Source organism: Haemaphysalis longicornis, unplaced genomic scaffold (assembly GCF_048455015.1).
Source record: "Haemaphysalis longicornis isolate Haplotype H1 unplaced genomic scaffold, Haemaphysalis longicornis Haplotype H1 scaffold_3, whole genome shotgun sequence".
Taxonomy (NCBI): domain Eukaryota; kingdom Metazoa; phylum Arthropoda; class Arachnida; order Ixodida; family Ixodidae; genus Haemaphysalis; species Haemaphysalis longicornis.
In genome coordinates, this window is record NW_027526335.1 from 164,788,317 (window position 1) to 164,812,443 (window position 24,127).

Sequence of the window (24,127 nt, forward strand, 5' to 3'; positions counted from 1 at the left end):
GGATAATTTCTATGAGATGATGCCCTCTTGTCTGACGCCATCATTCGCAGGGGATTTGTGCAGCTTATTATCAAAGGTTATCGTGCCTGTGCATTCGCTGTACGCGGCCCTCTAACAACCGCGTGTTTTCTCATCTATACTTCCAGTTCATTCAACGCTTTCATCGGTGCAGGGGTTTCTACTGAATCAAAGGCGTTTCGAAATCTATCAGCGCCGCTAAAAGGGTTTTGTTAAACTCCGCGGATCTCCCCATTACCAGATGCGATGGACGGCATGAATGCATGAATGGGGTCTATTGCTCGGCAGCTTTTCCCAAATCCAGCATGTTTATTCGGTTGTTTTAAATCTTGGGTGTCCCTTTTTCCGGTAACAGACATGTATACAACAGAGAGTATACTGCTAGGTCTGTAATTCTTAAGCTCTTTGACATCGCCTGTCCCGCGAATGTCAATTACGCTGTCATTTTGGCAGTCGTTTGGTGCCTTCAGTGTCCAGAAGGAGTTTGAGAATAATTTTGTTACCTATTCTTGTACATCACCCTCGTCCTTCCGCACATCCACGATTGTTTCGGCGTTACCAACGGATTTGCCTCTCCCCATTAACTCAGGCGCCTTTTCCAAGTTTCCGTTTGTTCCTGCTGAAACCTCGCAACCCAAGCTCACCCGTTCCCTTCTGTTTTGATCGTGGAACACTGCTAGAGTATAAACGTGCGTAGAACATTTCCGATGCTTTTGTTATCTCGTTAAAGTTGTTCGTTACGTTCCCAATTCTGTATCTCAGTGCAGGCGTTCTGTCTGTGCCAACAGCCAGTTTCTTCTTTGCATCTCTTAATCTTCCGTCCTTGGTTTACGTCTCTTCAATTCTTGCCACGTTGCAGGCACGAGTGTCATTGTTTTCGCATCTACTATTCAATTTTGTCAGCTCCGCCAATTCTATTTGCTCCATCGTTTATGGCTCCATCGTAATCCGCCGAATTACCGCCTGTGTTTTCTGAGATATTCTACCTCTTCCTTATCCAGGTTTTCGTTTTCGTACAGCTCTAGTGCTTCTTCTATGGTTATCTTAGGTTGTAATTCCGAACGCCTACGACGTTATTATCCTCGTCGGTTCTCGTCCTAAGTATCCTCACCGCGAATTTCTTAAGAATCGTTATTCCAAACTCCTGCACACTGTCGTCTACTGATTGCAAGTTTGGTTACTAAGTATTTAGTCTTTTTGTTTGTTCCATTCTTAGATTTTGCTCCTCACCATCCTGTTGTCAGCGCTCTTGCCATTCCTAACTTCTGAATATCCCGCACAATGCCTGGGTCGGAACTTTAGTAAAATAACACAACAAACCTTATTTAGGAGATGGATGAAACCTTGGTCTGCGTGGGGAAATGAAATGGAGGAGGGGAGAGGGGGTATTTAAGGTTTTGAGATCTCCATTCGGCGGTCGATGCCTGTGCGGCGAACAAATTCTCAGAATAAAGTGAGTTTCATTCTTCGTGGCCGATTTCAATGACTGCTGTACACAATAACAAGCTATTGAAGGCGACAAAAAGCTACGCCCCAATACACGCATGTAGCCCGTTAAAATCACTGGACCTGACACCAGACTTGTTTGTCGCTAAAACCGGCGGAAAAGCTCTTCTCTGTGTTGCGAGTTCTGGGCCAGGAGGTCCGCACGAAAGGTGTACGTTGCGTGACGGCATAAATGACAAAGAAGGGGAAATTTGAAAGATGACTGGGGGGCATGAAGCCTACTCCATTGCAATGCGCTTAGGTAAACATGTCGAACTAAAAATAAGCCAGAAAAAGCGAATCAAAACGCCCTTACCTAAACGATTGTCTGGCCGGTTAACTAGGAACAGTGGCAAACTCTGAGAGTTTGCTATCAAAGTTTGTTAAAAAGTTTGTTATCAAAAAGTTTGTTATCAGTCAAAAAGTTTGTTATCACTCTTTCTTGAAGAACAGCCATAAAGACGTTCTCAATAGCATCACAAGGAAGTCTCAACGTTTTAGTATACCGTTTTCTTCCCCTCCAATCACAATTACAATTATTTGATGCGACGGCTGTGGTCTGATGCTGCTGGCGAAGGACGGAAAGCTTAACCTGGTGTACCTTGAGCGGCAGCATTCGTTGATTTGCAGGCGTTTCGAAACTTTTGAAGATAGTGAAATCGTCGTCAGAGGGGAAAAAATGAGCTCAGACATAACGCACGAAGCACCGCCACGGTGATACAGCCAGACATACTTGGCCATGTTGACAACTGTACTTGGCGAATTACGGCAGCATAAAATTTTCACATGTGTTTACAGACCTGTTTCGTCTTTTTCCCCGTGTTTCAGCCTTGCCTGCACTGCAACGAACAACAGACAGTTGGACGGCCGCCGTCTGACGCTTTAGTCCTTTCCACTAACTGCTGCACGAAAGCCCTTTCAATGTCACTGTATGTATGCGCACTTCCCCAGGTCGCTGCAAGGGGATCCATCGCATGTTGATAACAGCTGCACGACGCGTGCTCGCGCGCAGAGCATGCCCTCGCCGGCCCATGTAATGAGCTCTCGCCAGAGACGTAGAGAAGATCGAGGATCCCGCTGCCAAAATGCAGCTTCATAAAACGCAAAAAAGGCCAAGGTTTGTGATCCCCATTCGGCGGTCGATGGCTGTGCAGCGAACAGATTCCCAGAATAAAGTGAGTTTCATTTTTATTGGCCGATTTCAATGACTGCTGTAACCTAGTCGTACGAGGGAAAGCAAACACTATGCATGAAAGTCCCCTCCTTTATTGTGATTTCGCAGCCTGCCGTCCAGCCATCTCTAGTAGAAGATCGAATTCATCCTTTTAGCGCATGCGCAGACAGCCCAGCCGGCGCGCCATCAATGGCGAGACTGAGGGACTGTGCGCCGGCAAAGCAGCGCTTCAGTGTAGGTGCATCCTGTGTTTCGCTAGTCTTCGTTCCTGTAGGCTCAGTCAGCGCAGCGTTTTAATTTTAATATTGTCATCATAATAATTATCATAATCAGCAGCAGCAGAAGCAGCAGGAGCAGCCTGTCAATGCCCACTGCAGGGCAAAGGCCTATGCCATGGATCTCCAATTATCCCAGTCTTGTGCTAACTGCGACCAATTTATCGCCTTCAAACTTCTTGAACTCAACGGCGCATCTAACTTTCTGCTGCCCCTATAGCCACGCTCGCCTTCTCTAGGGATGCACTATGTTACCCTTAAAGGGACCCTGCAACACTCTTTGAGCAGTGCAAGTAAACCTGCGCGACGTTTAGATTACACTGCCAGGAATACCTGAGCCAAATATTACACGTGCACGTGAAGCGGTGAGCGCGCAAATCGATGTGAAAGACGCGGAAAAACCAACCACTCTCTCTTCAGTTGTCCTCATTATGCATGGCCTAAGGGACGTCACATAGGCCATGGCTGCCCGATCGGCTGTCACTGGTCAACTTCGCGGCTAGATTCTCCCATTTCCGTCGTCGTCATCGCTGTGTACGAACCTCTTCTATGCCTGAACCTGTAGGCACAGTTTTGCCGTTTCTTTTGTGTTTTGAGTGCGCGCGGAGTTTGAGTGATGAGCTCAATACTTTCTTTTCAACGGGACCACTCGACTACAAACGTTTATTGCTTCAAAAACGCCCTACCAGCCCGAGCGCGCTCTTGCGAGCAGGCACCGATGCCTGCTTTTTTGTGGCACCAGACCGGAAATAGGCCCATCCGCGTTGCGGAGAACAGGAGAAAACTACCCGGCATGTGATATATCGAAGGCCGCCAAAGAGAACGCCGCGAGCCGCCCCCCTCTCCGGGAGAGAGCGCGCAGCTTTCGTCGCGTTCCGCAGTCGAGTTGAGAGGGAACGATTATGTGCGATTTCTCATCGCGCGTAGTTTCGTTAATTGTGAACGGATTTTCATAATTCTTGCGGGAGGAGATTTCTCGGAGAATAGACTTTATCCCAAAACACATTACTCGTAGTCGATGGCAGGTGTTGCAGGGTCCCTTTAATGACCAACGGTTATCTTGCCTTCTCATTATATATCGTTTTCTCATATCAGTTGTGAAGCCTTCCCTTTTTCAAGTGGTTCGCTCGCGCTGAACCGCATTCACAGACGGCCAAGCCGCCGCTAAGCTTAGACAATACACAAACGTCGAGAAACAGTGAGCGAAGTGACGTGAAGTGACAAACGTCGCCGAAACGAATGCCGCGGCGTTTACTTCCTGCAAATTTACCAGTTGTACTCTCGCTACTGAAAACACCGATTTAAAGCGAGAACATTTTCGGATGAACCAGAACAGTCTAAGACAAGACAGTGACCGCAAAGCAACACCCTTTCCCTATAAAGACAAAGACTACCGATGCGACATACACGGGAGGAAAGAAACGCGTGCTTCGCTCACACACAAGATAATGTGGCCTGCTTACCTGTTTTACTTGTTTACCTGTGCTTCGTTGCAGACCACTATGACAAGGTTCGCGGCAATATATATGAAACAAAACTTCATCTCGAAGGTGCAACTGCTCACACAAGAGGGACAAAAGTAGAAAAAACAGAGACGACACAGCGCTAATTTGTACTTTGGTCCCTGTTGTGTGAGCGCTTCCACCTTCAAGATGAACAGCTACCAACTAGCCCAATTGTCCGTCCTACTGCAATGAAACAAAACACCGGACAAGGGTGCAGCCTCAGCCCAGTGCCAATGTTACGACAAGAAGACAAAATAGCTTACAATAGAGCGACCGAGTCTTATCGAGCTGGTGACATATTTCCAGATTCAAGGCCCAAGCTGATATGTACAGCGCTCAGATCGCAGTAGTGTGGTCTGCCTTCAAGGCTTGCGAGTCCACGAAAACACTGCCAAAAGTCGTTTTCAAACCTCTATGACAGCGGTCTAAAACCGGTGGTTGCGACACGTAAAATAATGCAAACATTTCAGGAAAGCGCTAAAATCGAGCATGAAGAGCTTTCCTGATATTCTGAAGCACAGGGCAGATAGGGCAATTGAGTAATATGGTCCAGAGCCCACGGACGCTCCTCGCGCTTACGCGTTTCGCCTGCTCTAAATCAAAAGCGAAAGCGTAGGCCGTTTGCGCTGGCCCGTGAGAAACTTGGGTGCAAATGTGTTCTCTATAAAACTCAAGCACCCTTGTCATCATCTTTTTTTCCTTCTTTTCCTCTGATTCCTCACGCCTGCTTTTGCTGAAGCGTCACTAATCGTTTATCTTCGCCTGTCTTTCCATGCGGAAGACTGGCCGTCGCCAGTCAAGAAGCGAAAAAATAAATAAATAACAGAGTCGCACTCACGTTTCACTCAACCACACGTATTCTACCGTGAATACACTTTACGGTGACAGCCACAATTACGAGAGGCTTGTTGTTTTCCGCAGACGCCCGCTAAATCACTTTTCTTCGGGTTTTTTTAGTGAGTTGACATTTTTAAAGTTTGTTGGAGTACTGGTACTTAGATATTGGTGTCTCCCCACCCCCCTTCCCCAACATGGTTACTTTTTACCCATCTTCGAGGTCCCTAAAGGGTGAGTAAGTTTGTGCACGGACTGAAATACAACCTTTTATAGCTACGACTGACCATTACTATTTCCTGTGTACTGGTCTAATATTTGCTTCTTACGTGAGGGAGAGTATCATAAATCGTATACGTCATACAACGGCACGGAGACGCCACCATACGGAAGGTGTATGAGGTAAACCGCGTAATTGGTTTGCTCGGTGAGCGCTTCAAAACCGACTGCCGGCTCGGTCACCCACTCGCCGCTTGCAATTCCCTCTCACCAGGGTTGCCAGCTGGCATCCGTAGATAGCGCTGGAAACTCGAGCGCTCATCCTCATAAATCTTTCGGGGAGCGCTTGTGAACCGGAACGAAAGTTAAACAATGGTGGCCGACTGTGGCATTCAAGCTGTGGAGCGTCGCGGTGCTTAATAATATTCACGAGCTACAGTCTGTTCCTTTCTTTTATAGCGCGTATACACAAAACACCCGCTTGTACACATGGTGTACGTTTTCAATCATTCACGGCTCGTTTCCTCCCAGTGTTTTTAGAGTATAGCCTCCGACCCAATGAAAGTATCTGGCAGAACGAAACAGAAAAAAAAGAGGTTTTCGTGCTTGAAAACCGGTCATTTCCTCGTTGTGTTGCTAAGAATGCAGTGTGACCCTTTCTGAGGGAAAGTGGGGAAGTAGAAGAATAAAAAAGGAAGTTGCTCGATACTAATGGAGCGAAAGGCGCGTACTTCTCCGCCCCCATTTTATCAACGATTTGAGAACGCATAAAAAGACGTCTAATGTACGCATCGTACTTCCAATTTATCAGAGAACTGGTTTATTACGAACCAAGTTTATACACGCATCAAGAGATTAATCACTTTGCACCATTAGACGGGCCCCTCAGAACGAAGCGAAATTCAGCGAATACAATCAAGACAGCGAAATCAGGCTTTGCGTGTGCGCTCTTACTCAAGATTGTAAGCCTCTTCGCTGAGACGACGCGTATGAGAGAGGGGGTAAGTGGGGATTAAGCTGAAAAGTATAGGATAAATAGACTTGTGCGGCTTTAAGTTCCCTTCCAGTGCATTGACAAGTCTCGCTTTCTGTGCATCTTAATATTCCAGGTTTGTGTATTCATAAAACAGCGTCTGAGGAATATATAGAAATTGGAATACTACACTCGTTACAAAAACGAAATAAAGTGGTTTAACAACTCTTAGACGGGATGGCCAGCCTTCATATATATATATATATATATATATATATATATATATATATATATATATATATATATATATATATATATATATATATATATATATATATAAGAAATAACTAACTTTATTACTCGAATGGGGGCAGATGAGCTCTAAGAAGGGGGGGGGGTGTAATGAAAGACGTTCCGAACTATATATTTTCTCTTAGGCGTAGACTCCCGGAAACTGAATCACCGCTACGCGTGACCACCTGCTATAGCGGTACGATCAGGCAAGCGCGGGTACGTGTATAGGCAACGTGCTACTCACATGCTGGCGTACAGGCTCTCGTATGCCCAGTTGTCTTCATGCTGGTCGAACATGCGGAGTGGTGTGGTGCTCAGCGCCCTCTATTCAGTTGGGGCACACGCAGGGGGCTCCGATGAGGCATCCCGCACTTCGGGGAAAGAGACGCGTTCCCTCTCCTCCGCCTCCTCCTCCCCCGGGGTACACCACCTCCTGGCGGTAGCCTGGGAAAACGAAAATAGGAAGCGCTGGTCAGGCATGAAAAAAAAAAAAGCGAAGCTTATAACTCTCGCTACATGTATTAGGAACTATTGAAAGGCACCGAACAATCGTTGAAAGGAAATAGATATCCGACCTCATCGTAAACGTAGTTACGTCACGTTTCTACAGTTTCTTCTGATGCTCTCGCCGTGTAGCGTGGGAAGAGTGGTTGTAAAAGCCTTTATTGGAGCCGAAGAACAAAGACAAGAAAATGAATGAGAGCTGGGTGACCACTTCTTATTCCAGTAAGTCGCAGGTTAACTCCACTGCTCCAGCGCGGGAGTCCAGACGTGAAAAATTTATTTTCGGTGTTTCCTATTGTTACAATGCGATCTTACGTGCTGGCCGCGAATAATGCATTGGTCATGAATGTAAAAAAAAAAAACATCGCCTGCGACTTCGCACAAATGATGAGTTGCGCAATTTCTACAGCGATATCAAGTCTACGAAATACGATATGCTTTTCATTTAGATACATAGTACAATGAAATTACTGGCAGGGTCACAGGCGTTATGCAGTGTGTAATGGATCGCGTAGGGCGGCATATAAAATAGTTTTGATTGAAGTAAATCTTTTTCTTTCTTTCTCCGACAGGGCTCAAGAGAGGCCGACTCTGAAGGCGGGCAATGTCCGGTGAGAACCTACCCCTTCACATGTCTTCATAATTATTTTAGCCGAGTGATGTACAGATCAAGTAGACTCGCACTAACATACACAATGTAAAGGGCAAAACGTTTATGAAAGTAGGCAAGTTTATTTACATTTATATATCTGTGTTTATGCAACAAGTTCGTATAAGCACCGTGAACTTGTTTCGTCGTTTGACCGGAGATCGACCGGGGAGTGGACAGATTCAGCGACGAGGAAAGGGGGGGGGGGGGGCGAGGAAACGGCTGGCCCAGCGATCAGTGACAACATCGTATGGCCGCAGTCATGGAGGCAATAAGGAAAAAAGTGTGGATGACGAAACACCTTGTCCACGAGGAAGCCGTTGCACAGAACGACGCACAGTCATGAAAAAATGAGACGCGATCACGAAAACATGAACCGAAACACAAAAATAGCGCAATTTCTTTTCATGCAAGTCAAATTGATGCGTCGCATAATTACGGTAACAAAGTTGTGAAATATGGCTTTCCAAACATACCAATAGCGCGCCATTATTGGCTCATGATGGGTTCAGCGCAAACAAAACTCGGACAAGAAAGGACACAGGACAGAGCGCTCTAGTCACTGAAAAGTTTAATCGTGAACACACGTACATATATACATACACTCCAAGCCACCGTCATCACGTCGTGTACATTACACTCAACCACCACGCAAGATCGCGAGAAACAACTAACAAAACGCTGCATATAATCACACGACACGTGTACAAACCCGGTATAACAACACTGCACACTCTATCAATCTTTTTCCAAAGAAGCAAACTCAGTGTCTGATAACATGACAGCTGGTTGGCTGACACATGAATTTCCTTCTTTCTTGATGCGGAAAGCTTCAATTATCTCTCTTGTGGCCCGCGTTCTGTGTTTGTGAAGAACGACTGTGTGTGGCAACTCAGGACGGCACGTCCTGAGTCCTTTCTTCGTCCTGTTCGTCCTTTCTTCGTTCTTTCTTCACGATCCGTCCTGTGTCCTTTCTTGCCCGAGTTTTGTTTGCGCTGCAGCCATCATGAACCTACACCAACACGCCCAACTCGCAGTTCTTCTTAATGTCATTATTGGCCCTTCGCGAACAGTATTTTTCAATTTTGCAAGTTCTCGTCCATATTTTCGTGTTCCCATTTCATTTGACCATGACTGTACAGGGGGGATTAAAAGAAATGCGAACAGCGGGGCGCACAGCCTCCGACGAATGCCGCACCGTCTGGCCGCACTGTCAGAAAACTGCTCGCATGCCTAGTTCTTTCAGATCGTTTGAGTGTGTGGCCAACTGTTACGGGATATGCTTGATAATGCAGCGATAAACGCTGCCATAGACAGCGACCAGTGCGCGATTTGACTACTGACGTGCAGTCGTTGTCTCGTCGAGTAGGCGCCATGGATGGTGGCAACTGTGGAGGAGCGCTGTTCCTAGTCAACGGCTCCGCCGCGAAACGGCTGATTCCTAAGGTCACGCTGGCCACAAATTTACATGGCTTCGACCGAAGCACAGCGAACCCAGTTTCCCGCCCAGCATCTCGCGCCGACGTCACGTAAGAGGCACGCTGCACTCGGAACTCGAAGCGAAGTCACAGAACCAGCAGGGATATAGGGGTCGTTATCTCGCCACTGCGCTAGCACGCTGCGACGCGCTTCTGTCGCAGCCCTGTTTAAATGAACCCTGCAACACCTTTTTCAACTTCTTTATAAATACTAAACGCTTTCAGAACGTAGTCAACAAACACACCCACCACTTAGAATAGGCACCTCAGCCAAAAATCACTGCTCTATGCCCATCAGGCAACCTGGCAACCTGCTCAAAAGATTTTTCTTTTTAGAGAGTCGTGGCGTTCTTTAAGCGCTCAAATTACGCCATTACCGCAATACGGGAGCTATTGGCCGACTTCCACTCCGTTGAAGCAATGAACGCATTTGATAGCAACTTTAAAAATAAAGCCACAACAGCAAATCAGCAACGGAAGGAGTACGTACCTGCTCCGACGAGCAAATCACGCAGTGCCGCTCCGTGCTGGCGATAAGTACAGCTTTCACAGAGCTTCAAGACGCTATGGTAAGAGTGAACGCGTTAGTCGGAAGTGTTGCAGAGTCCCTTTAAAGCGCGAAGCGCTGACTGCATTCAATTCGCTCAAGACCACCCAGAGTTCCGCCATAAACCAAAACAGCACCTTCCGCCGGCGCGCTGCCGTTGTCCGATAAAGAACCTCCCGGTCACTGCGTTGAACTGATCCTCCCTATGCAACGTCACGGACAGCCATTTCACAGCGGCGTATAGTCTCCCCGTATCAGAAGAAGCGTCAAAAGGCGATGGCCCCGTGAACGCACTCGGTCGCTTTACGGCCAATACGTTGGCAGTGCCACCGTACGGAGCGCCTCATTAAAATTCGGAAATATGAGAGCCCATCCTTCAAGCGAATACACTAACCGAGAAATGCAAAACGGTTATCTCCGGTAGCCACCACGTCGAAGGTGCGGCAAGCAAACTTGAAAAAAAAAAAAAAAAAAGAAAGAAAAACAAATATGGCTCGGCGGGATTACACTTACGACAGACTTATTTTATAGCTTGTGGAGCAGGCTGAACCCGCCGAACAGTTTTTTAGGGCAACCAACAAAACCTAAGCAGCAACGAGGAACGGGCCAGCAGATGCGTGGAATTTAGCTGCCCCTTTCGCACAACCGAGTTAAAAGCCTTTGTAACATGGTCTGGCTTCGATATTTTTCTCCAGAAATGAAAACAGACGCTGGCACACAAACCGTACGGATCAAAAAGCTTGTAGGTGGGTCGTGGTAAGTGCGAGACCGATGGAGTTAGCAGCTTATCAGCTTACCCCACTCTCCAACATACCTCACAGCCCAACCAAAGCTGCGGCGAGTGATATCCAAATTTTGACTATTATTTTATTAATTATTAACCATTATTTGAAGACAAGCAAGCAGCGATGTAAACGGTTCCCTCGCCAACCCTTTTATAATCCCTCTAGCGTTCCCTATACTCAACACAATGAGAATTCCAGCTATTTTTTAGGGGCGAAGCTCCTTAAGTCATGGGTCTGTCCATCCCTTGTGTCTCGTGGTACGTGACCGCGGCATGCTTTCGGAGATGTCGCAAAGTGGGCCGCGTTGCACGCGCAAGAACCGGCTGCAACCGGCAGTGCAAACTCGGCACCGGGAGCGCGAGCTTGTCTGTGTTCGCCAACGGAGGCGCGAGCGCACGTGCACTGCGAGGGGGAGATCACGCAAGAGATCCCGCCACGAACGCAGGCAGTCATTCCCGGAGATCGAACGAGACGCAAGGACCTTTGCTCGTTTCCTCTCGTCTTGTTCGGACACAAGTTCGCCCTAAATAAAAGTTCTTTCTTTACCGTTGTGTCCCATCCTACGTGACAAATTGTGGTGGAGGTGCGGGGTAGTCCTCGATGGCGCGGGGTCTTTCACCAGGTCTGGGCCTGGGAGCATTGACTCCGAAAATACAAGTTGATTTGTACAATGTACGCACACAGTCTTACGTCTTTCTTAATGATGTAATGGGCGAACTTTCACGGGAGAGTTACGGTTACCGATGATCTCCCCCTCTCGAGCTTCGCCCCACTTATCATCATTCATTCCGTGGATATGGCGTGATTTTTTTTTTGTATCCATTGATAAAAATTATTATTTTTATTGTTGCTATTATTTTTTACTGGTGCAAAGGTCGGCAAGCTCCGCCGACATTGACTCGCATAATGCACCTGTCAGCCGAGTCGACGAAAAAAAATTAACGACCGGCAGTGATTCCGACTTCGTCTGTTTCCCACAAAGGTCGATACGGGGTCAGGGTGTGAAGGTAAGGAGCGGCTCGTAAAACTCTGAACGCGCGCCGAATCGATTGCAGCGACCGGCGTCCCAAATGGATCTCGTGTGGGAACCAATTTCGGGGACCATAGCGGCTGTCGGCGATCGGCAAAACGCGATAAAAGTGCGCTGCGGCTTATACGGCGAGCGAGGTCGATATAGTAACGACTCGGGATCGGCAAATAAACCGAAGCGGCACGACGTAGAAAGAGCCACCACGCGATATGCAAGACGAGCTCGTACAGCAACCGCACAGCCAGCTGTGTCACGTTGTGGAAATAAGCTGGAGCGATCGACTGCGTCCGTAGTGGGGAGAAATGTCGAAGAACAGCGAAAGGGAGCAGCCCTAAACCGTTGGCAGGAATGGCAAGAGGATACGCGCCTGATTAGGAACTGCGTTTAGATAGCAGTCGATACAAGGTGAGCACATGCTCTTTATTAAAGGTTAACGAGAACATTAGTGGGAGGACCAGTGGTCAGTAATGTTGAAACAACTCGTCGGTCTCACGGCAGCCGCTTTAAATGGGACAAAGCTCTGTTTAGTGGCCCGGTGCGGGGTATGCTTCGTCCCTTTAGTTCCGTGCAGTGCCTCCGGGCTTACATCCCAAGGCAGCAACCAACGAAAAAAAATGAGGCGAACGTCAGCGTGAATACCTATACGGTGCACCGAAACAGATACCAACACACCGTCAAACTCCGCGAGTTACAGAATGATTTCGCACGGCTGGTTAATTTCAACCCCTTAGTATTTGGCAATAACGACGGCAGCAGGAGGATCGTAGTCTATATTTGCCAAATGCCGTGGTTGCAACGCGCGACTACACTAAGGGAAAGATGAAACGCTACGAGACGTGGCCTTCTCTATACATAAAAGTAAAACAAAAGCGAGAACCAAGCCTCTTTCATGATGTCAGCGGGAGTTGTTACTTTCAGAAAGCTTGGGAAAAAAATGCAGTAGGAATGTTCCGGTAAATGCGGAAGCCTCTCGGCTATACACCAAAGTCCTTTAAAGTTGGCTTCAGTACAACACAGAAATGACTTGCTGGCAAGACATTTCAGTGGCAATACAAGCTGCCTGATATTGTCGCGAAGACAAGGACGATGCAGTTGTCTTGAATGAGAAACACGTTTATTGGAGCGAACTTGTGCTCCCCTAACAACTCAAAAGAATACAGAGGCGGCGAAGCAGCGGTCAACAAAGTGACTTGCACAGGCGAGTGTCGTCGAATCGAATGCTCCGGCGTCCGCACTGCAGGCTTTTTATCTTTCGGCGTGCGTGGTTCTCGAAACGTCGATTCACATCGAGAACATAGTAGATCCAAAAAGATTATTCTGGGCTGTTCACGTTAGATCGGAATGCTCTCCCTATCACGACAGATAACACATGCGGTACAGAAAGAAAGAATGGAACACGCGCTTCCCTTGGCGCAGAGATAACACAGACCGGCGCAGCCGGGCGGTAAAAGTAAAACACAAATAAACAAACCCAATGTATGGTTCGCGGCATTACACCCCCTATTAGAGTGCATCGACCCGATGCTAACATAAGCGACAGTCCGAAAATAAAAATAAAATTCGTTATCGTCCGTAGAAAGGTTTTAAGCGAACCACGTGGACGACTTCGGGCCGCGTGCGTCGTCGTGATGTTCCGGAATCACCATCGGGGATCACCTCGTAGGTAAGTTGGCCGACACGTCGTAGAATCTGGTAGGGTCCGAAATACCGTCGCAGGAGCTTCTCACTGAGTCCGCGTCGTCGGATGGGAGTCCAAACCCACACACGATCCCCTGGTTGGTACTCGGCGTCTCGGCGTCGGAGGTTGTAGCGGCCCGCATCCACCAGCTGCTGGTCCGTTATACGAACTCGAGCGAGCTGGCGGGCCTCCTCCGCACGTTGAAGATATCCGTGGACGTCGGCGTTGAGGTCGTCGTCTTCTACGTGCGGAAGCATGGCGTCGAGCATCGTAGTCGGCCTTCTACCGTAGACAAGCTCGAACGGCGTCAGCTGCGTCGTCTCCTGGATAGCCGTGTTGTACGCAAACGTGACATACGGGAGCACTTCGTCCCAAGTCTTATGTTCAACGTCAAAGTACATTGACAGCATATCTGCGATTGTCTTGTTCAGACGTTCTGTTAGTCCGTTCGTTTGGGGGTGGTACGCCGTCGTTCTTCGGTGATCCGTGTTGCTGTAGCGTAATACTCCTTGCATCAGCTCCGCAGTAAATGCCGTTCCGCGGTCGGTGATTAGGACTTCCGGGGCTCCATGTCGCAGCACAACTTGGCTTATAAAGAACTTTGCCACTTCTTGTGCAGTCCCCCTCGGAAGAGCGGCGGTCTCTGCGTAGCGCGTCATGTAGTCTGTCGCTACGACAATCCACTTGTTCTGTGATCGTGACGTAGGGAACGGGCCTAAAAGGTCCATTCCAATCTGTTGAAATGGTCTCGATGAGACGGCGATCGGTTGCAGAAGTCCGGCGGGTCTTGTCGGCGGCGTTTTTCGTCGCTGGCAGTCACGGCAGCTCCGGACGTAGTGGGTGACGTCAGAGGTAAGGCCGGGCCAGTAGTACCTCGCCTTGATTTTTCCAATAGTGCGGGCTGTACCCAGATGTCCGGAAGACGGGTCGTCGTGGCACGCTTCCAAAATTTCGTCACGAAGGTCCGCGGGGATGACGAGAAGGTAATTCGCTCTTGTTCCGGGGCTGAAATTCTTCACAAGGACGGAGTTTCTCAGGCTGAATGCTGGTAAGCTGCGTTTGAAGGTCCTAGGAACGGCAACGTTGCATCCCTCGAGGTACTCGATTATGACGCGTAAGTCGGGGTCGGCACGCTGCTGGGCGGCTAGGTCGCTCTCCGTCACGATCCCGAAGAACGCGCTGTCTTCATCAGCGTCTTGTGGTGGTGGGTCGACGGGGGCGCGGGACAGGCAGTCGGCGTCGGAGTGTTTCCTGCCGGATTTATAAACGACTGTAACGTCGAACTCCTGCAGGCGCAAGCTCCACCGCCCAAGACGGCCAGAGGAGTCCTTCAAATTGGCGAGCCAACACAGCGCATGGTGGTCTGTTACAACCTTGAATGGTCTTCCATACACGTATGGGCGAAATTTTGAAATCGCCCATATAATGGCCAGGCACTCTTTCTCAGAGGCAGAATAGTTTTTCTCCTCCTTCGACAGACCACGGCTGGCATAGGCGATTACCCTTTCGCAGCCGCTTTGCTTTTGGACAAGGACGGCACCCAAGCCTATATCACTGGCGTCCGTGTGCATTTCCGTTTCGGCATTTTCGTCGAAATGAGCGAGCACGGGCGGGCTTTGCAGGCGTTTTTGCAGCTCGCAGAATGCTTTTTCTTGGTCGTTTTCCCAGCTGAAAGGGGTGCTATCTTTCGTCAAGCGAGTGAGTGGCTCTGCAATGCGTGCGAAGTTTGCGACGAAGCGCCGGTAGTATGCGCACAGCCCGAGAAATCTTCGCACGCCCTTCTTGTCTTTCGGCCTTGGGAAGTTCGCAATGGCTGAAGTTTTTGCCGGGTCAGGTAGGACTCCCGCGGCGTTGACGACGTGGCCCAAGAACTTGAGTTCCCCGTATGCGAAACGGCACTTTTCAGGCTTCAGCGTCAACCCCGACGTACGAATGGCCTCGAGTACAGACTCCAACCTTGCAAGGTGTTCGTCGAAAGTCCGGGCGAATACCACTACGTCGTCGAGGTATACGAGGCAGGTGTGCCACTTAAGGCCAGCTAGCACAGTGTCCATGACTCTTTGAAACGTCGCTGGTGCTGTGCACAGCCCAAACGGCATCACCTTGAACTCGTATAGGCCGTCTGGGGTTATAAATGCAGTCTTCTCTCGGTCTCTCTCGTCCACTTCAATTTGCCAGTAGCCGGTCTTCAGGTCCATCGATGAGAAGTACTTCGCGTGGCAGAGGTGGTCGAGGGCGTCGTCGATTCGGGGGAGGGGGTACACGTCCTTTTTCGTGATTTTGTTCAGTCGCCGGTAGTCAACACAAAACCTTAATGTGCCGTCTTATTTCTTTACGAGTACGACGGGCGCAGCCCAGGGGCTTTTCGATGGCTGTATAATGTCGTCGCTGAGCATGTCGTCGACTTGAGTTCGGATGGCTTTCCGTTCGTGTGAAGAGACGCGGTACGGCGGCTGTCGGGTAGGTCGGGCTCCATCTTCGGTTATTATTCGGTGCTTCGCTAGAGGGGTCTGACGTAGTTTTGCGCTCGACGAAAAACATTCGCTTAGCGACGCAGCAAAGCCAATAACTTGTTCCGTTGTTCTTGCGGTAGCGCCGGATTCACGTCGAAGGCTGCGGGAGCTTGAAGGTTTCTACGGGTGTGCGTTCAAAGTCGGCGACCGCGATCACGTCACTTGCTTCTTGCGCTTCTTCGAGGAATGCAATTGCCGCGCCCTTGTTTAAATGCCGGTACTTCTCGGGGAAATTAGTAACCAAAATGTGGGATTGGTGTTCCTTGAAGCGCGCAATGTCTCTTGCGACCGACACACCACGGTCGAGAGGCCCCCTTTGATCAGTGTCTACGATAGCGTCGACGTCAGGAGCAGCATCTTCACAGTAGACTGCGACCATCAAGCTTGCGCGGGGTGGCAGGGTGACATGATCATCGGCAATCCTTACAGCAGCACGTCGTTCCGGGTTCGCGGTTCCGGCGTCATGGAGTGATTGGGGGAAAAAGTTATTGACTTGGTCTGCAGATCGATTATTGCACCGTTGTCCATCAAAAAGTCCATTCCAAGAATTACGTCGCGGGAGCAGTTAGGCAGAATGACGAACGCCGCAGGGTACATTGTGCCGTCTATGGTGACGCGCGATGTGCACGTTCCACTTGGCGTCACGAGGTGGCCTCCTGCTGTGCGTATGTGCGGACCGTCCCACCTGGTCATAACTTTCTTCAGTTTAGACGCAAATGGTCCGCTCATTACCGAATAGTCAGCTCCCGTGTCTACGAGGGCGACTACGTCAAAGCCGTCGATGGACACCTTGACGTCAGATGCAGTCTTCCTCGAGTTCCGGGTTCGTCGGGGCGTCGTATCTCTGCTTGTACGTGTTGACGGTCGGGCACTGTGCATCGTCGTTGTCGTAGTCTTCTCAACGGACGTCTCGGTCAGGTCGGGTACGCGTCGCGCCGTGTAGCTGTCGTCGTGTTCAGGAGTCTCGTTAGGGCTAGGTCGGGTCGTCGGGTTGAGGGCATGTCGTGAATGATGGTCTTCAGCGAGTCGCTGCGTCGTTGGAGGGTTTTCATTTTTCCGCCGTTGTGCAACTTTACCTCCCGAAGTTGCTGCTTTTAGTTTCCCCCGCGTGGGCTGGGGGACCTTCCACGTGAGAAGTCAGCAGTGCTGCGGCGGTTCGGTGACTGATACGGGTAGGGCGACGGTGAACGGTTGAAGCGGGCTAGTCCTCGGTTGGTGTTGCAGAGGTATTCTTCGATCTCAGCAGGGCGCTGGCCGTATCGGGGGCGTGGGGCGTCGACGGAGAACCCTCGCAAACCGAGCGTCTTGTAGGGACAGCGACGGTACATGTGGTCGGCCTCTCCGCAGTGGTAGCACAGCGGGCGATTATCGGGCGTTCGCCACACGTCGGTCTTCCTTGGCGTCTGGTATTGGTCTACAGGGCGTCGGGCGGGCGGCATTGGACGGCGGTATGGCTCGGCCTCTGGACGACGGGTTGGAGCAGGGCGGGGTTGACGAACAGCCGAGGAGTAGGTCATGGCTTGTGGTTCGCGGGGTGCTTCCGACGGCGTAGAAGTTCCCAGTGCGTTTTGGACTTCTTCTCGGATTACGTGGGTCAGGGAAGCCACTTGAGGTTGCGGCGTCGTTGGAAAAAGCTTCCGAAGCTCCTCCCTGACCACTGCTCGGATGGTCTCTCGCAATGTATCGGAGCTTCCATTTGCGGCACCGATGGTCTCCGAGAACAGCGCGTTGACAGGGCGGTCGTACTGCCTCGTTCGAATTTCTAGCGTCTTCTCCATCGCGGCCGCCTCAGACGCGAATTCCGCCACTGTCTTCGGAGGGTTACGGACTAGACAAGCAAAAAGCTTTTGCTTCACTCCTCGCATTAGAAACCTGAGCTTCTTTTCCTCGGTCATTTCAGGGTCCGCACGACGAAAAAGTCGCTTCATGTCCTCAACGAAAATCACGACTCCTTCGTTGGGGTGCTGCGTTCGAGTTTCAAGCAAAAGCGCAGCTCGCTCTTTTCTCACCACGGTAGTGAAAGTTTTAAGGAACTCCCTTTTGAATTGAGTCCAGTCGGTCAAAGAGCTCTCATGGTTCTCGAACCAAGTTCGAGCAGCATCTTCTAAGTAAAAGAAGACATGCCGGAAAGTTTCTTCGTCGTCCCACCTGTTGAAGATGCGGACGCGCTCCAGCTTCTCCAACCATTCTTCGGGGTCTTCAGCGGGGGCTCCCCGGAACGATGGCGGTTCTCGGGGCTGCTGCAGGATGATTGGCGACGTTGTTTCTTGCACCATGGTGTTGGTTGCAGCGTTCCTTCTCTTGGGCCCTTCTGGCAGAAGACCGAACTCGGGTAGCAATCCTTGCAGTCGGGGGCTTTCTCTGGTTGGACTGGCTTGGCGGCTTCGAGATGTCGTAGAGGGCATAAAGGCTTAGTACCCAGCACCTCCACCAGATGTCGCGAAGACAAGGACGATGCAGTTGTCTTGAATGAGAAACACGTTTATTGGAGCGAACTTGTGCTCCCCTAACAACTCAAAAGAATACAGAGGCGGCGAAGCAGCGGTCAACAAAGTGACTTGCACAGGCGAGTGTCGTCGAATCGAATGCTCCGGCGTCCGCACTGCAGGCTTTTTATCTTTCGGCGTGCGTAGTTCTCGAAACGTCGATTCACATCGAGAACATAGTAGATCCAAAAAGATTATTCTGGACTGTTCACGTTAGATTGGAATGCTCTCCCTATCACGACAGATAACACATGCGGTACAGAAAGAAAGAATGGAACACGCGCTTCCCTTGGCGCAGAGATAACACAGACCGGCGCAGCCGGGCGGTAAAAGTAAAACACAAATAAACAAACCCAATGTATGGTTCGCGGCAATATCAAAGTAGAGAGGCCGTAGGGCCTTTTATTAAACACCTTCATCCATAAAGCACAATGCACCAACCCCTTTAAAGTCGGTTTGACTCCTCTACACACGCGTATTGCTTGAAAGGCGTCTTCCAGGAACAAAATAAGGAGTATGATACGAAAGTATGAAAGCCCTAGCGCCTCTTATTGGATAATTTCGTAAGATCCGATGTGTAGTAATGAAGAAATATACACCAAGCTCCTTCGAAGACGTTTTGACAACTTTAGGGGAAACATAGGCAGTCTTATACGAAAATACGAAGGTCCTCCTCTTATTAATAAAATGTTCTTGTGCGGGGAAATTGTGACGCATCAAGCGTTACAGACGGACACACTGGTTTCCTCGTTGCATATAAAGGCTTCAGTACTTTAAAAAATGGGGTGCGATAAAGAAAATCACGAGACCTTTCCCTCTGTGAAAGGGTGATGACCCGCGAAGCATTTTAGCGCACGATATGTAAATTTGCCGCGGTTGAACGCAGTTTAACCAAGTTTGCCTAGGGATAGCCAGCTTTCCGCGTCGAAAGCGCACAGTGCACTGTCACACAGCTGCACTACAAGACAAAACACGGACGCTGCTCGGAGAAGCCGGCAGTGCTGTACCCTTCTCTGAGAAAAATGAAGTTCTATTCTATTCTATTCTATTCTATTCTATTCTATGCTAACGCGCACTGAACTTGGATACAGACAGCGTCTCGTTTTCTGATGACACGTGCCCTTACACTTTCCCCTCATCCCCTTCTCCGCACCCATATTCTTTTGAAACGAACGAGCCATTACACGCTTTCCCTGCGCAACCGCACGCGGCGCTGGCTTGACCTTGGCTCTAACTTGAAGGTCAGATTGACGCTACGAGGAACGAGCCGTTTTCTGTGTTTGTACTTGGAGTAATTATCTCCCCTTAAAAGTGAAAACGCAGCACACACGGGGGACTGAATTCACGACTTCAGCATAGGAATTCGGAGTCGTACCTGCGTTTTTGAAGTCAAGGCGTTCGAATGACGCCGACAGGGCTACTACGCCGTCACGTGCTGCAGCCAAATTACTTGTACAGGTAACCCACACGACGCCTCCTGGGTTAAATGAGGAGAGCAGTACCCGGCCCATTCGGTGGGAAGGGCCTGGGCAGCAAGCGGCAGTCTCGGTATCCCGAACTAAAGATTCCCTACACCGGGCGACTGCCCTGCCTTCAGCAATTAGACTGATGCACAAAAATTATCTCTCTACAAGGACCAAGAGAAAGCCAGGCGTCCAGCACCACATGCAATAACCCGTAATCGAAACGCCGCCACATACGCCCAACTCAATCTCCCCCTGTCCCCAAGACCATGTTGTTTGAGCACAGTCCTCCAGAGAACCTTTGATTTCGATAACAGCCATCAGCACCTCCCTGATGAGAGGAGCCTCCGTGCACGTCCGAGTGCACTGCGCGCACGGTCAAGTTAAGAACATACAAACGAGCTTCCTCAAGAAAACGCGACTATGCTGAGGTTAAAAGAGGTGGTGTCTAGCCAATCGCGCGGTGGGATAGGAGGTCGGATAGCGTTGATAAGCAGCGCGGAGTGCTTGTCGAGACGGCGTAGCTCGTGCCACTGTGCGAAAGGAAGGTGCGATAACGCCGCTTTCCGACGTCGTGACCGGCACGTTAATCGAACGAACAAACGTGGGAACATGCACGTTCCTTACAGTGACATTGAAATGAACGCGTCCAGCTCGTTTTACCCGTGCAGTGCTGCCGGCAGTTTCCAAGCCATCTTCTAGCTTTTGAGCGTGCGTACGTATACGTGCGCGATCAGTGTCAGCAAGGACGTTTTAAATATCGATCGACAGTTTCCGTGTATGTGGGCTCGAAAAGGAACCCGTCTGTCCTGTAATGCTAGATGCTCACACTTTCGCCGCACACTTTCACAAGTTGCCCCTAAGTAATGTCTTCCAAGCAATGCATTTCTATATAGTAGCAAGCAACGCCGACTTTAAGGGAGTTCGGTGTATCGCCCCTAGTAGGGTACATGGGGTCTTAAGCAAGTATTTAATAAAAAACTATAATGGCAAACTGTTCGCATGGCGACGCAGTGAAACATCCCCCTCGCGAGGGGCACGATCAAATGCACAGCATTTCCGAGGGCGCACGACGTTAAGTAGTTTGCGTTACGTTAATGTTGTTGCACTTGTGGCAACTGCTGACGAGACAGCGCTCGTCAGCAGCAATTTGAATGAGTCAAGGATATAAGGCGCGTTCGTAGCCTCCCATTCTGTGTCGGCTTTGTGGCGCAGTGGGTAGAGCACCATGTACCTTGCGTTCCGCCCGCAGGGTCGAGGGATCGAAACCAGGCGCCGGATAGTATTTTTTTTATATATAGTGTAGGGGGAGGGGTGCGGACAACGACGGTGTGGAATACGACTACGGACGTCAACGCGGGTGACATCGTGAGTTACTGAAATGCTCTGCATTTAAAATTCCCTGGGGCCACAAGACTTCGACATCAGATTTCCACTATTTCCCACTGAACAAAATGTCTTCTGAGCAACGCATGTGTGTATAGTAGCAAAGCCGATTTTAAATGTGCTCTATGTATAGCAAAGCTGCTGCTTCACCCTTTATCTTCCAACTGCGGAGATTCAGCAAATTTTTTTGTAGGCGAGAAGATGCTTCATACGGACAGGGGCGAGATCTAGGTCAGTATTCAGCGGTAAAAATTGCAGAAGCTCCTAAGGGGGAATAGTAGGATTATCGGGTGAGCCGTCTGATATACACCAGGCCACCTCAAAGCCCGTTTCACTAATATACCAGACGTTTTTTAGGTGCAATATAACTGGTCTTATGCGAAAATACGAAGGCCACAGAGCCTATGCGGAAGAAGGGTGATCTATCAGGCGTTACAGCGTACGGACGAGTTACTCCGTCGAATCCACCTAGAATTGTTCAAGGATAAAAAAAGACACGCTGACGGAGCCGGCTTTGAACATTGGTCCTCTCGGTTGCAAAGCCATGCCTTACTGACTGCCACGCCGGCATTGGGAACGGTCTCTGCGAATCCCAAATATAACGATCTATCGATTAGAACGACCATATTTTCGTGCACTCACGACTTTCCTATGCTATCCATTGCAACTGCGTTCAGATATACCGAACCTTTTTCAAATCGTCCTACTTTTACAACGACCGCTTCCGACACGGTCACGGTAACAATATGGCGCATGCGAAGTTAAAACAATATCAAAACAGTCCTTACAGCATGGGAAGGGCGGAGTGCTGGTGCGTTCAACAGTTCAGTTTAATCGCGGTGAAGATATATCCCAGATCGGCGAGCACCGCCTGGAGATTTCGAACGCCATGACCAAGGTCACTTATTTTCAAGGCATTTTTCTCCACAGGCAGAATGTCAGAGAGAAAAAAAAATAATAAGCAAATAAATAAGGAGGGAGCATGAAGCCTGGCGGTCAGCTATTCGGTCAACCAGCGGAGCCTGGCGGTCAACCAGCGAAAGCGCACTCCGTATAAACTGCCGCTCAAGCGTTGCTATCGCCGGTGTCGATCTTCACGCCGCATCGAGCCGACGCCAACACGGACCGCGCGCTGCAAAAAGCGCCGGTGGTTACTTAGCTGCCATCTAGAGATCGCGGTTCACCGTTACTTCGTTTGCACAGTTGCTGATAACGAATCATAACGACAGGCAAACTTTTGAACATCACCCTACTCCAGCCGAAGAGACGCAGTTCTCGGTACGCTCAGCCTGCCGCGGCTGATAGCTATCAAAGCCATTACGGCGAGTGGAGATTGTGAAGACGTCCGAAAGAATTTATTCGCGGGCATTGCGCCGGTAGCGGCCGGTTCGAATCAAACAGTTAAGTTCCTTCGTAAGCAAGCCGCGGGTGTCCCTTCAGGAAGCGAAAAGGCGTATTGATTGATTGATTATGGGATTTAACGCGCCGAAGCTACTCAGGCGATGAGGAGCGCCGTAGTGGAAGGCTCCGGATTAATTTTGACCACCTGGGGATCTTTAACGTGCGCCGAAATCTCGTACACACGGTCCTTTTTGCTTTTCGCCTCCATCAAAAAAGCGGCCGCCGCGGCCGCGAATTTCGACGTGCGGCCCTGGGCTCGGCAGCACACCGCGGGGGATAGCGAAAAGGCTTAACTTGTGCCCGAAGGGGTTGTTCGACATGTTCGCTAATTTTCGCGCGTTTTAAAGGTCCGGCCCATATGCAACGAACTACTGGTATAACGACCACTTTTCGCGGCACTTCTGAGTTCGTTATAAACGGGTTTGACTGTATCCCGAAACCAATACTTTGACCTCAACGACCTCAACCTTGACGAGAAAATTTGGTGGAAGAAAATGTTCTTTCGCACGGTATTCCGTGGTTGGCGCAGCACAACCGTCTGTCTTTTGTTGTTGTTGTTGACGATGTCGTGTCACCGCTATTGTCTCAAGCCATGGGTACAGCTTGTCAAAATACATATGTACTTTGGTTGAGTAGCTCGGACAGCTCGAAGAACGCGGACCAAACCTTTAGTGACCACGGATTCTCCGCCACTTTTCGACTGTCGTTTACGGCGGCCAACGAAAACTGCGCCGTGCACTCTCTGGCAGAAAAGCCAATACGAAAGGTTACTAACGCGTATACCGGGCTGCGAGCGGCGTCACATATGACTTTAGAGAATCAATCTCAGCGACGGACAAGCTAACATGAACGCCTATTTAGACGACACATCGTTTACCGGCCCCTTACAGAAAAATATTTACAGGTCATACAATGGCTTGCCGCAAAGATTTTTAGTAGCGTGAGCTACACTGGCCGAGGTTGAGCAGGTTTGCGTGGCTCCTGGACAGCCGTGCTGCGCATGCGCGATGGAGCAGTGACGTCAAACGGCGCACAGATAGCGCACCGGAGCCACCGCCAACGCGATTGAATTGGATTGAATTGAATTGGTTTGGATTGGATTGGATAGGAAATCGTTCTAGCAGCAGTAAGCATGATAAGCAGCTAATCCTAGACAACCAGGAAACCTCAGAATAACCAGCTGCATCTTAGCTCACGCTACGTACACCCTGGCATAGCCGAACTATGCCACTGCTAATTTTGAAGCCAAACGCAACCCTGACGCTTGATGCGATGGAGTGGTTTTGTAAGGAGGTAATACAGCTGTTGCTGTAGTCGACGAGCTCCGTGCCGGGATAATTATAGGAGTGTGCGAACAACACGTGTCGCTGCAACGCATCCGGACAGCTTAGTTGATCAAGCATCTAAACAGTTCTTGGCTGACGTATACG

General features: G+C 49.7%; 1 protein-coding gene across 16 annotated transcripts in view; it reads right to left on the minus strand.

Annotated features, from left to right (window-relative positions):
* The window catches only part of Tai (basic helix-loop-helix family member taiman), a 592,092-nt gene that overhangs the window by 249,844 nt on the left and 318,121 nt on the right, over positions 1-24,127 (minus strand). For all 16 annotated transcript variants that reach the window (XM_077704527.1, XM_077704537.1, XM_077704523.1 and 13 more), the window contains exon 2: positions 7,022-7,221. In XM_077704527.1, the coding sequence (XP_077560653.1) occupies positions 7,022-7,074 (53 nt within the window). In that variant the 5' untranslated portion in view covers positions 7,075-7,221. The remainder of the gene's footprint in view (positions 1-7,021; positions 7,222-24,127) is intronic.